We start from the raw sequence: 13,001 nt of genomic DNA, 5'->3' as shown, positions 1-13,001 counted from the left end.
GGGTTATGATGGAAGACGGCGAAGAAGAAGAGTACGATGACAACTATGTGCCCCCCGAATACGGTGATGCTACTGAACATCAAGAGGAACAGACGATGTGCACGATGATGCTGCAACGGGCAAAGCTGCTGAAGATCAAAAGGAACCAGACGATGTGTCCGATGATGATGATCTCCGCCGGGTCATTGTCGATGCAAGGACGCAATGCGAAAGTCAAAAGGAGAAGCTGAAGTTCGATCGCATGTTAGAGGACCACAAAAAAGGGTTGTACCCCAATTGCGAAGATGGCAACACAAAGCTCGGTACCATACTGGAATTGCTGCAGTGGAAGGCAGAGAATGTTGTGCCTGACAAAGGATTTGAGAAGCTACTGAAAATATTGAAAAAGAAGCTTCCAAAGGATAACGAATTGCCCGATAGTACATACGCAACAAAGAAGATCATATGCCCTCTAGGATTGGAGGTGCAGAAGATACATGCATGCCCTAATGACTGCATCCTCTACCGCGGTGCGTACAAGGATATGAACGCATGCCCGGTATGCGGTGCATTACGGTATAAGATCAGACGAGATGACCCTGGTGATGTTGACGGTGAGCCCCCCAGGAAGAGGGTTCCTGCGAAGGTGATGTGGTATGCTCCTATAATACCACGGTTGAAACGTCTGTTCAGAAACGGAGAGCATGCCAAGTTGATGCGATGGCACAGTGAGGACCGTAAGAAAGTCGGGAAGTTGAGAGCATCCGCTGATGGGTCGCAGTGGAGAAAAATCGAGAGAAAGTACTGCGATGAGTTTGCAAGTGACCCAGGGAACATATGGTTTGCTTTAAGCGCGGATGGCATTAATCCTTTCGGGGAGCAGAGCAGCAATCACAGCACTTGGCCCGTGACTCTATGTATGTATAACCTTCCTCCTTGGATGTGCATGAAGTAGAAGTTCATTATGATGCCAGTTCTCATCCAAGGCCCTAAGCAACCCGGCAACGACATTGATGTGTACCTAAGGCCATTAGTTGAAGAACTTTTACAGCTGTGGAATGGAAACGGTGTACGTTGTCATGTTTCCTAGCAACAAAATCTCTTTTATCATAACGTTGATTCTTTGATTGTGGGTTATCAAGATCAATAGCAGGTTCAACTTCTACATCATTATCATTACTAGGTTGAGCATCAACATGAACTTTATCATTAACATTATCACTAGGTTCATGTTCATCACCTGATTGTGTTTCAGCATCAGAAACATAGATATCATTTGGATTCTCAGGTGGTTCAGCGATAGGTTCACTAGAAGTTTGCAAAGTCCTGTCATTTTTCTTTTTCTTCCTTTTAGAAGAACTAGGTATATCAATATTGTTTCTCTGAAAGTCTTGCTCGATTCTCTTAGGGTGGCCTTCAGGATACAAAGGTTCCTGAGTCATTCTACCAGTTCTAGTAGCCACTCTAACAGCATAATCATTTTTCTTACTATTCATTTCATCAAGCACTTCTTTCTGAGCTTTAAGTACTTGTTCTACTTGAGTGGTAACCACAAAAGCATGCTTGCTAACAAGTTTAAGTTCACCTCTAATATCAGCCATATAATCACCCAAGCGTTTAATCATAAAGGTATTTGGTTTTAATTGTCTACCAAAATAAGCATTAAAGTCATCTTGCTTAAACATAAAGTCATCAAACTCAACCAAGCACTGACTAGCAATTTTAGTAGGAGGGACTTCAGCTTTATCATATCTATAGAGAGAATTTACCTTTACTACCTGTGTCGGGATATCGGGAGGTTCTTCATTAAATAAGTAATTGAGATCATATACTTCTTCAACAGGCGGTAAATTAAGACCATGTATGTCTTCAATAGGAGGTAAATTCTTAACATCTTCAGCTTTAATACCTTTTTCTTTCATAGATTTCTTTGCCTCTTGCATATCTGCAGGGCTGAGAAATAGAACACCTCTCTTTTTCGGAGTTGGTTTAGGAATAGGCTCAGTAATTGGCTCTGGAGCTGGCTCAGGAGGTAACTCGGGAGGTGCCCAATTATTTTCATTAGCCAACATATTATTTAATAGAATTTCAGCGTCATCTGGTGTTCTTTCCCTGAAAAGAGAACCAGCACAACTATCCAGGTAATCTCTGGAAGCATCAGTTAGTCCATTATAAAAGATATCAAATATTTCAGGTTTCTTAAGAGGATGATCAGGAAAAGCATTAAGTAACTTGAGAAGCCTCCCCCAAGCTTGTGGGAGACTCTCTTCTTCAATTTGCACAAAATTGTATATTTCCCTCAAAGCAGCTTGTTTCTTATGAGCAGGGAAATATTTAGCAGAGAAGTAATAAATCATATCCTGGGGACTTTGCACACAACCAGGATCAAGAGAATTATACAATATCTTAGCATCACCCTTTAATGAGAACAGAAATATCTTAAGTAAATAAAGGTAGCACGATCTCTCATTATTAGTAAATAGGGCAGCTATATCATTTAACTTAGTAAGATGTGCCACAACAGTTTCAGATTCATAGCCATAAAAAGGATCAGATTCAACCAAAGTAATTATATCTAGATCAACAGAAAAATCATAATAATCCTGATCAGGAACACAGATAGGTGAAGTAGCAAAAGCAGGGTCGGGTTTCATTCTACCTCTAAAATATTCTTTACTCCATTTAATTAGCAACCTCTTAAGTTCATATCTATCCTGGCAAGCAAAAATAGCTGCAGAAGATTCAGCATCAAAAAGATAACCCTCAGGAATAGAAGGCATAGGTTCATCATCACTAACATCAGCGTGTTCAGGTTCAATAATTTCTCTTTCTCTAGACCTAGCAATTTGCTCATCAAGATATTCACCAAGTGGCACAGTAGTATCAAACATAGAAGTAGTTTCATCATAAGTATCATGCATAGCAGAAGTGGCATCATCAATAACATGCGACATATCACAATCAATAGCGGTAGTAGGTTTAGGTGTCGCAAACTTACTCATAACAGAAGGAGAATCTAGTGCAAGGCTAGATGGCAGTTCCTTACCTCCCCTCGTAGTTGAGGGCAAAATAGTAGTTCGATCATCTTTCAAGTTCTTCATAGTGTCCAGCAGATATAAATCCCAAGTGACTCAAAGAATAGAGCTATGCTCCCCGGTAACGACGCCAGAAAATAGTCTTGATAACCCACAAGTATAGGGGATCGCAACAATTTTTGAGGGTAGAGTATTCAACCCAAATTTATTGATTCGACACAAGGGGAGCCAAAGAATATTCTAAAGTATTAGCAGCTGAGTTGTCAATTCAACCACACCTGGAAACTTAGTATCTGCTGCAAAGTGTTTAGTAGCAAAGTAGTATGATAGTGGTGGTAACGGTAACAAAAGTAAAGTCAGTAAAAGTAATGTTTTTGGTATTTTGTAGTGATTGTAACAATAGCAATGGAAAAGTAAATAAGTGTAAACCAGTATATGGAAAACTCGTAGGCACCGGATTAGCGATGGATAATTATGCCGGATGTGGTTCATCATGTAGCAGTCATAACATAGGGTGACACGGAACTAGCTCCAGTTCATCAATGTAATGTAGGCATGTATTCCGTATATAGTCATACGTGCTTATGGAAAAGAACCTGCATGACATCTTTTGTCCTACCCTCCCGTGGCAGTGGGGTCCTATTGGAAACTAAGGGATATTAAGGCCTCCTTTTAATAGAGAACCGGAACAAAAGCATTAGCACATAGTGAATACATGAACTCCTCAAACTATGGTCATCACCGGGAGTGGTCCCGATTATTGTCACTTCGGGGTTGCCGGATCATAACACATAGTAGGTGACTATAGACTTGCAAGATAGGATCTAGAACACATATATATTCATGAAAACATAATAGGTTCAGATCTGAAATCATGGCACTCGAGCCCTAGTGACAAGCATTAAGCATAGCAAAGTCAGAGCAACATCAATCTCAGAACATAATGGATACTAGGGATCAAACCCTAACAAAACTAACTCGATTACATGATAAATCTCATCCAACCCATCACCATCCAGCAAGCCTACGATGCAATCACTCACGCACGGCGGTGAGCATCATGAAATTGGTGATGGAGGATGGTTGATGATGACAACGGCGACAAATCCCCTCTCTTCGGAGCCCCGAACGGACTCCAGATCAGCCCTCCTGAGAGAGATTAGGGCTTGGCGGCGGCTCCGTATCGTAAAACACGATGATTTCTTCTCTCTGATTTTTTTCTCCCCGAAAGCCAATATATGGAGTTGGAGTTGGCGTCGAAGGGCCACCAGGGGGCCCACGAGGTAGGGGGGCGCGCCCAGGGGGGCGCCCCCCACCCTCGTGAGCAGGGCGTGGCCCCCTTGGTCTTCATCTTTTGCGAGGATTTTTCTTTATTTTTTCTAAGGTGTTCCATGGAGTTTCAGGACATTCCAAGAATTTTTATTTTCTGCACAAAAAACAACACCATGGCAGTTCTGCTGAAAACAGCGTCAGTCCGGGTTAGTTCCATTCAAATCATACAAGTTAGAGTCTAAAACAAGGGCAAAAGTGTTTGGAAAAGTAGATACGACGGAGACGTATCAGCATGTAGTAGGACCATTTTAGGATGCTGCCAAATGTGCATGGGTGCTATTTTTAGATGTTTCCATGCTTAGAATAGTGCACTGATGAGTTGCAGTAGCAGTGGCAGAAGACCATGCCACTGATCAGTGGCATTTGCTCATGGTTAACTACCACTGATCAGTACCACTTGCTCTTAGGCAAGTCCCCTGATCAGTGGCACTTGCCCAAGAGCAAATGGCATTGATCAGTGGCATTTGCCCAAGAGCAAGTGCCATTGATAAGTGGCATTTGGCAAAGAGTATGTGCACTAATCAGTGGCATTTGCTCTGGGGAAAATGTCTCTGATCAGTTCCATTTGTTGTAGTGCTAGTGCAATTGATCAGTGGCATTTGCGGAAGAGCTAATGGCACTGGTTAGTGGTTGTTCATTTTGCAAGCACCTCTAATACTTGTCATCTTACCTGACAAGATATAGAAGAGTGACTGGAACGTGTCGGGTGGAGGAGCTCAGGTGGTGGCCAGAGATGAGGACGCCGAGGATCTCATCCCCACGAACAGGTGGCTCGGGACGGTGGACCTGCCTGGCAGGGTCGCCTTCATGAGCCTGCCTCGTTCAAGGGGACGATCTCCGAGGACCGGCCACGAGGAGGAGGCCGGGAGCCGCTGCACTTCTACCAGCAGATCAAGGAAGGACCTCGCCATGCTCATCGTCCCTCACAAGTTTGTGGAGGTGATGAACGAGTGGCTGGTCATCAAGAGGCTCCCGCGCATGGTTAGGTTGTCGGCGAACAAGCGGTGCGTGTTCTCGGTGCAAGTCCAGAACTTCGAGGGGCCAGGGCTAGAACTATTTCTGTCGCGGCCACCGGATCGTCCCCGGCGACCTTGTCATTGTGCGCCTCGCAGGACTCGGCCTAAAGGTCCATACCTACAACCACGACTCCTCGGTCACGTGCAGGTTTCGTTGCACCAGGCACAGCTGCGTTGGTGAATTGAGCATGTGATGTAGTTAATTAGCATGCAATGTAGTTAACTAAGGTGGTAGTGTTGAACTTGTTATGGTCTATCGCTAGAACTTGTGGTACTTGTGTTGTGAACTTGTTCATATTTTGGCCAGGAGCAACACCCTGGCGTGGGGCAGGGAAGGAGGATCCACGTGCTGTTAATCTAAGTAGTTTGTTGTCATTTTCGTTGTTTGCTTTGTTTGATCTCATTTGGTTGCTTGATTTGTTTGATCTCATTTTGTGCTTGCTATTTGTGTTGATCATGTGGTGGTAAGGCCACCACATTTGAATGGGATGAGCAGAACACAAACATTGTTTGCAACCAAATAGCTGAAGTTTGCATCTGCTCACACCCTAAGCACAAAAACGGCAACCAAACAGCAGGGGATAAGTGCCCCTTCATGCGATGCAGGCAACCAACCAGGTTGCATCTGCTACATATGAGGCTGCATATGAAGAACCAGATTGGCTGGAGATGGACATGCAATGCAGCTAATGTTGCAAACTGGAACCAAACACGCCCTTGAAGATTTAATTGAGCATGTAAAACATTGAAGATTCATGGGGCTTGGCAGTATGAACGTAGCGGCTGCATTACGGTCTGGCCTGCATACCGGCTCATAATGGACACCAAAAGGCATCGGGAGGATTGGCTGTTTCATCATGCTGCTAATCCTGACACGCAAGAAAACAAGAAGCAATGGAGTCGCCCTTGAAAATTGTTGATCCCGTCAAAACTGAAAATTTTATTTGGAGGCTTGCAAGTATTTCTATTGCAACAAATATTTGCGACACCATGGATATATGACGCTTAATAGTGTCTGCTCCATATGTAATTCACAGAAGGATACTTGGAATCATGCCTTGGTGGAATGTAGCAAGGCCAAGTGTGTTTCGTTCATCAATGAAGAACTGGTGGAGCATCTTGTTGCTTGCAGACATTCAGACGCTAGGCTATGGTTGATCGAGTTACAAGACTCAATGGGCCAAGATATGTTTATGAAAACTCTAGTTACTTTGTGGGCTGTTTGGTAACGCTCGTCGAAGAGCGATACACGAAGAGGAATTTCAGTCACCACTGACCACGCTTTCCTTTATCCAATGTTTTTTTGGCAGATCTTCAGTAGGCCCCCCTTAAGAAGCTCATGGCGGCTCCCCAATCTAGAGCGAGAGGGCCTAGATGGCTAGCTCCGTCTGAAGGGTATGCCAAGATTCATGCAGACACATGCATTGGAAGGCATGGGGATGGAGGAGTGACCCCTTGCATTTGTAGTGAAGCTTTGTCACTAGCAGCAGATATTTCATGTGATCGTGTACTGACAACAACAAATTGTCTCGGAACATTGAAGTTACATGGATCATACAGGCGTGTCTCTGGAGCAATCATTCAAGACATCAGAAGGAAGATGGGAGGTTTTTCATCGATAGAAATTATTCATGAAAAACAAGATATGAACCCAGAGTCTCATAGTTTAGCTAAAGCTGCTTCCACTTTGGTTTTTGATAGATACATCTGGCTAGTTAATCGCCCGGATATCATTTGTATTCCTGAGAACATCTTGGTTTGAATAAAGTGGTGCACCTCCTAAAAAAATGAACGAAGACTAAATTTTTCTCTTATATCGTAATACTTGGATTTGGTGGTCGCATACCTCACACCATGGGCTAGTTCATGTGAGCACGCCATGTAGGTCTTCATATGTGGGCCCATCATGTTATATTCATTGTTAGAATTCACCAAATAACTATCAATATATTTATTCTAAAATAGTAAAAGAAAAGAAAAAACAAACTTAGCTCACCGCAGCCGTGTTCAGGGTTTCCCTTGTTCAAAACTAGAAGAAAAACCAGACGCAACGCCACGCATTTGCCAACAAAATGTTGTTTCAGACATACTTAATGCCACCATGTGGCCAACAGTTCATTTCGTTCTATTCATATGGGCATGGCATTTTCTGCGGATCACATATATGATCAACATCCACGTTGGCTTGTTTCTCATGCTCCTTTTCTGAAGTCAAAAGAAAAGTGGCCATAATAAGATTCATCTAACAATAACAACTCATCATAAGGCGTAAGTTAATACGGCCATCAGTACTTGACATCCATTTTTCACTCTGCGCTTGCAATACATTCTGTGCGTCTTAACATTGTCTGCCTATCACACTACACACATGTTTACACCGCCACGTTACCTTATCCATCATGTCATTCCCTACAAACTAAAACTAGAAGGAAACTGATTGCAAGAATCATTTGCCAATAACAACTCACGGTGAGGTGTAATTTAATACAACCATCAAAACTTGACATCTATATGCTCCTCTCCGAGTTGAAAGGACATTATATTTCCTCTCCACACAACAACGCAACCATCATGTCCTTCCCCATTTGCCAATAACAACTAATCACAAGTTAATACCACCATCAATATGTTCCTCTCTACTTTGGCAAGACATTCAACATTCCCTCCCATGCAAACGACACAAGTGATTACACCCGTACATTAACCCATTCATCACATCCTTCCCTTTGAAATCAGAAGGAAACACATGGCAACTAGACCCATTTGCCAGTAATAGCAACTCACAAGAGCATAAGTTAATACGACCATCAATATTAATTTGATACACATTTCCTTCTATCTACGTTGGCATGCCATTCTGTCTGTCTCAATATTTCCTCCCGATCAGACGACACGAGGGTTTACACCGATACAGGTGCATTACCTCGTCCATCGCATCCTTCCTGCGAAATCACAAGCAGACATGTGGCAACCGAACACGTCATCCAACAACTCATCAAAATACGTGTATATTACCGCAGCCATCACATATATTTCGCCGACAATCTTATGGCGTTTACACCGACACGGATACATTACCTCGTCCATCATTTCATTCCCTACAAAGTCAGAAGGAAACCGGCCGCAACCAGACTCATCACAACGAGTGGCCATCAATCCTCGGCATATATTCCCTCCAGCGCGCTTGCACGACATTCTCCGTGCCTCCATATTTCCTCCTATCAACCATCACGAGTGTTTACACCCGTACATTGCCTCGTTCATCGTGCCGCTCGCTCAAAAACACAATTTAAAAACACTTGTTATATTTCATAAAAAGAATAATATTTTTTTGGAACAAGCTGGCCACACCTTGACATGCCTGGCATTTCGTTTACACTAGAAAGAGATAAAGAAACGTGCTGCTGTCTGATGCGCTCACACCGACCTACCTAACCAAAATCCGAACCCAAACCAAAACAGACGGACGAGACAACCTTGTTTTGCTCTGCTCTGCTCCTACAAATTTCGGATGTCTGAAACTTTTGAAAATCACACTGTTCACAAAATTTTGCACGGAGTTCACGCACAGGAGCATTTTGCACCCAAAAAAATAGAATTTTTTGAACCTTTTCCTTTTTAAATCGCGGCTCTGTTCACCGGGCTCATCTGAGCCCGGGCTCTGGGTTGAATTATCGGACCATTAGTACTTGACATCCATTTTTCGCTCTGTGCTTGCACTAAATTCTGTGCGTCTTACTATTGTGTGCCTATCACACTACACAAGTGTTTACATCGCCACGTTGCCTTGCCCATCATGTCATTCCCTACAAATTAGAAGGAAACTGATTGCAATTAGACTCATTTGCCAGTAACAACTCACAGTGAGCTGTAATTTAATACAGCCATCAAAACTTGACGTCTATATGCTCCTCTCCGAGTTGAAAGGACATTAATTTTGTCTGGTCTGTCTTGATATTTCCTCTACACACAACATTAACGCAACCATCATGTCCTTCCTTTTGAAATCCTAAAAAAGTGGGCTGCAGCCAGACCCATTTGTAACAACTAATCACAAGTTAATACCGCCATGAATATGTTCCTCTCCACTTTGACAAGACATTCAACATTTCCACACAAGTGATTACACCCGTACATTAACCCATCCATCATACCCTTCCTTTTGAAATCAGAAGGAAACACACAACAACTAGACCCATTTGCCACTAGTAGCTACTCACAATAGCATAAGTTAATACGACCATCAATATTTGATATACATTTCCTTTTATCTATGTTGGCATGCCATTCTGCCTGGCTCAATATTTCCTCCCGATCAGACTACACGAGGGTTTACACCGATAGAGGTGCATTACCCCGTCCATCATATCCTTAAATGTGAAATCACAAGCAAACGCGTGGCAACCAAACATTGCTATCCCACAACTCATCAAAATACGTATATTAACACAGCCATCAATACGTGACATATGTTTCGCCGACAATCTTGTGACGTTTACATCGACACCGATACATTAGCTCGTCCATCATTTCATTCCCTCCGAAATAAGAAGCAAACCTGCTGCAACCAGACTCAACACAGCGCGCGGCCATCAATCCTCGGCATATATTCCCTCCCGCGCACTGGCACGACATTCTTCATGCCTCCATATTCCCCCCTATCAACCGTCACGAGTGTTTACACCCGTACATTGCCTCGTTCATCGTGCCACTCGCGCTAAAAAGCACAATTTGAAAACACATATATTTCATAGAAAGAATAATATATTTTTTGGAACAAGCTGACCACACCTGGACATGGTTGGCGTTTCATTTTACACCTATACAGGTACATTACCTCGTCCATCATATGCTTCCCTATGAAATCAGAAGCAAACACGTGGCAACCAGACATGTTATCTAGCAACTCATCAAAAAATATGCATGTTAATGCGGCCATCAATACATGACATACATACACCCCCTCCCTCCCGCACTTTCTTACTATCCATCATTTCATTCCCTCCGAAATAAGAAGGAAATTAGCCGAAACCAGACTCATCGCAACCCGTGAATTAACTTGGCCACCAATCCTCGGCATCTATCCCCTCCTCTGTGCGCCCTGGCGCTGGCACGACATTCTTCATGCCTCCGTATTTCCTCCTGTCAACCGCCACGAGTGTTTACACCCGTACATTGCCTCGTTCGTCGTGCCACTCGCTCGCAAAAAAAACACAATTTCAAAACACTTATTATATTTCATATAAAAAAGAATTTTTTTTTTTTTGGAACAAGCTGACCACACCTTGACATGCCTGGCCTTTCATTTCACACTAGAAAGAGATAAAAGAAACGTGCTGCCGTCTGATGCGCTCACACCCACCTACCTAACCCGAACCCAACCCAAATCCAAGAGAGACGGACGAGACAAGCTCCCCTGCTTTGCTCTGCTCTGCTCCTACAAAGAGCCGAGGGAGCCGACGACCACGACCTCTCCCTCCCCCCTCCCCCCACCTCCACCCAATAGCGAGAGCTTACCTTCTCCCCCAATCTCTCCCTCGATGCCCAATCGCCGGCGGAAGCGCGAGCCCGACGACGGAGGGGGCGCCGCGGCCGCGGCCGGTGCTGGTGGCGCCGGCACGGATGAGAGCAAGAGGCATCTTGATTTGCGCATCACCAACATCCTGGCCGAGTACCACGCGCCTCGCCCCGCCCGCCGCGCGCTCCCCCTCCTCGAGCTCAACGGCCGGCTTCTTGCGGAGGAGGACGAGGAGGGGGAGGCCGAGGTCGTCTCCCCGCTCACGGCGCCGGCCCCGGCCCTGCCGGTCGTGGTCGTCGACGGGCGGCCGTCCAAGCGCCGGGTCGTCGCCGGCGGAGGAGGAGGAGGAGGAGACGAGGCCTCGCCGTACCAGCGCCGGCTGTGGGTCAAGGACCGGTCCAGCGAGTGGTGGGAGCTGCGGAGCAGCCCGGGGTACCCGGAGGCGGAGTTCCTGCGGGAGTTCCGGATGGGCCGCGCCACGTTCGGCATGGTCTGCGACGCGCTCGGCGCCGCCGTCGCCAAGGAGGACACGGCGCTCCGCGCCGCCATCCCCGTCCGGCAGCGCGTGGCGGTCTGCGTGTGGCGGCTCGCCACCGGCGAGCCGCTCCGGCTCGTCTCCAAGCGCTTCGGCATCGGCATCTCCACCTGCCACAAGCTGGTGCTGGAGGTGTGCGCCGCCATCCGCTCCATCCTCATGCCGCGCTTCCTCCGCTGGCCGGACCGCGGGTCCGCCGCCGCCGCCGCCGTGAAGGCCAGCTTCGAGGCCAGCTCGGGCGTGCCGGACGTGGTGGGCGCCATGTACACCACCCACATCCCCATCATCGCGCCCAAGGTGCACGTGGCCTCCTACTTCAACCGCCGGCACACGGAGCGCAACCAGAAGACGTCCTACTCCATCACGCTGCAGGGGGTGGTCGGCCCCGACGCCGCCTTCACCGACGTCTGCATCGGCTGGCCCGGGTCCCTGGCCGACGACCAGGTGCTCGACAAGTCGGCGCTGCAGCAGCGCGCCGCGGCCGGGATGATGGAGGGGTCCTGGGTGGTCGGCGGCGCCAGCTACCCGCTCACCGACTGGTGCCTCGTCCCCTACACCCACCAGAACCTCACCTGGACGCAGCACGCCTTCAACGAGAAGGTCGCCGATCTCCGGGGGGTGGCCGTCGACGCCTTCTCGCGCCTCAAGAGCCGCTGGGCCTGCCTGCAGAAGCGCACCGAGGTGAAGCTCCAGGACCTGCCCGTCGTGCTCGGCGCCTGCTGCGTGCTCCACAACATCTGCGAGGCCAGAGGGGAGGCCATGCCGCCGGAGCTCCGGGTGGAGGTGGAGGACGACCTGGCCGTGCTCGACAACCCCGTGCGCTCCGACGCCGCCGCCAAGGCCAGGGACAAGATCGCGCACAACCTCCTCCACCGCGGCCTCGCCGGCACCGCCTTCTTCTAATTACCTACTGCATCCTCCCTCTTGATCGGTTCAACGATCTTCAGCTTAATCTGCTCATTCCATTCGATGATTCGATCCAAACCCTGTCAAAGAATCAAATTTTCAGTTGCTCAGTCATAGGAGGACCCTAGTTAACTCGTATCCCAGGAAAGAAGAAAGAAAGTTTTACACCGTGTACGTGTGAAACAACACATAGCAGAAAAGAAGAGGATTCAATTGTTTGGTCCATTCTTCAGTTCATCTATATGTTTGTATATAGTACATTTTTGGACTTGTTTAGAGTGTTGTTGTGTGTGAATGTGGCATCGTTTGGTCAGTCAAATAACTAGGCTGATTCGGACTGGGTGTGAACACGTCCGAGTAGAAATACTCACACCGCAAGAAAGAGCCCACAAGTGTCAAAAGGTCCCTTTCTTTCTTTGGAGGACCAGCTCTAGTCGGCCCTATACTTTGAATAGTGTCAAAATGATCCCCCGGTCTAAGCGTCTTCATATACATCCGTGTCGAGACAAATCTAAGACGAGTAATTTCAGACAGAGAATGTATTTTAAAGTTTTGATGCTGCAAACTCACATGGTTATTCATCTGCTGCTCTCCCCCCTGTCGTCTCCAGCTTGCCCTTTCAGTGATTGTGAGGTGTGTATGTGTAGGTGAACTATGAGAAGATTTAGGTGTAGCTCCTA

General features: G+C 46.5%; 1 protein-coding gene across 1 annotated transcript; it reads left to right on the top strand.

Annotated features, from left to right (window-relative positions):
• The first annotated feature begins 10,825 nt into the window (after positions 1-10,825).
• Positions 10,826-12,591, top strand: LOC123149839 (protein ANTAGONIST OF LIKE HETEROCHROMATIN PROTEIN 1). The gene has a single exon (XM_044569586.1). The coding sequence runs from the start codon at positions 10,903-10,905 to the stop codon at positions 12,316-12,318; it is 1,416 nt and encodes a 471-aa protein (XP_044425521.1). The 5' UTR covers positions 10,826-10,902; the 3' UTR covers positions 12,319-12,591.
• Positions 12,592-13,001: the final 410 nt, after the last annotated feature.

The sequence above is a fragment of the Triticum aestivum genome, chromosome 1B (assembly GCF_018294505.1).
Source record: "Triticum aestivum cultivar Chinese Spring chromosome 1B, IWGSC CS RefSeq v2.1, whole genome shotgun sequence".
Lineage (NCBI taxonomy): Eukaryota > Viridiplantae > Streptophyta > Magnoliopsida > Poales > Poaceae > Triticum > Triticum aestivum.
This window is presented reverse-complemented; position numbering and strand designations above follow the sequence as displayed.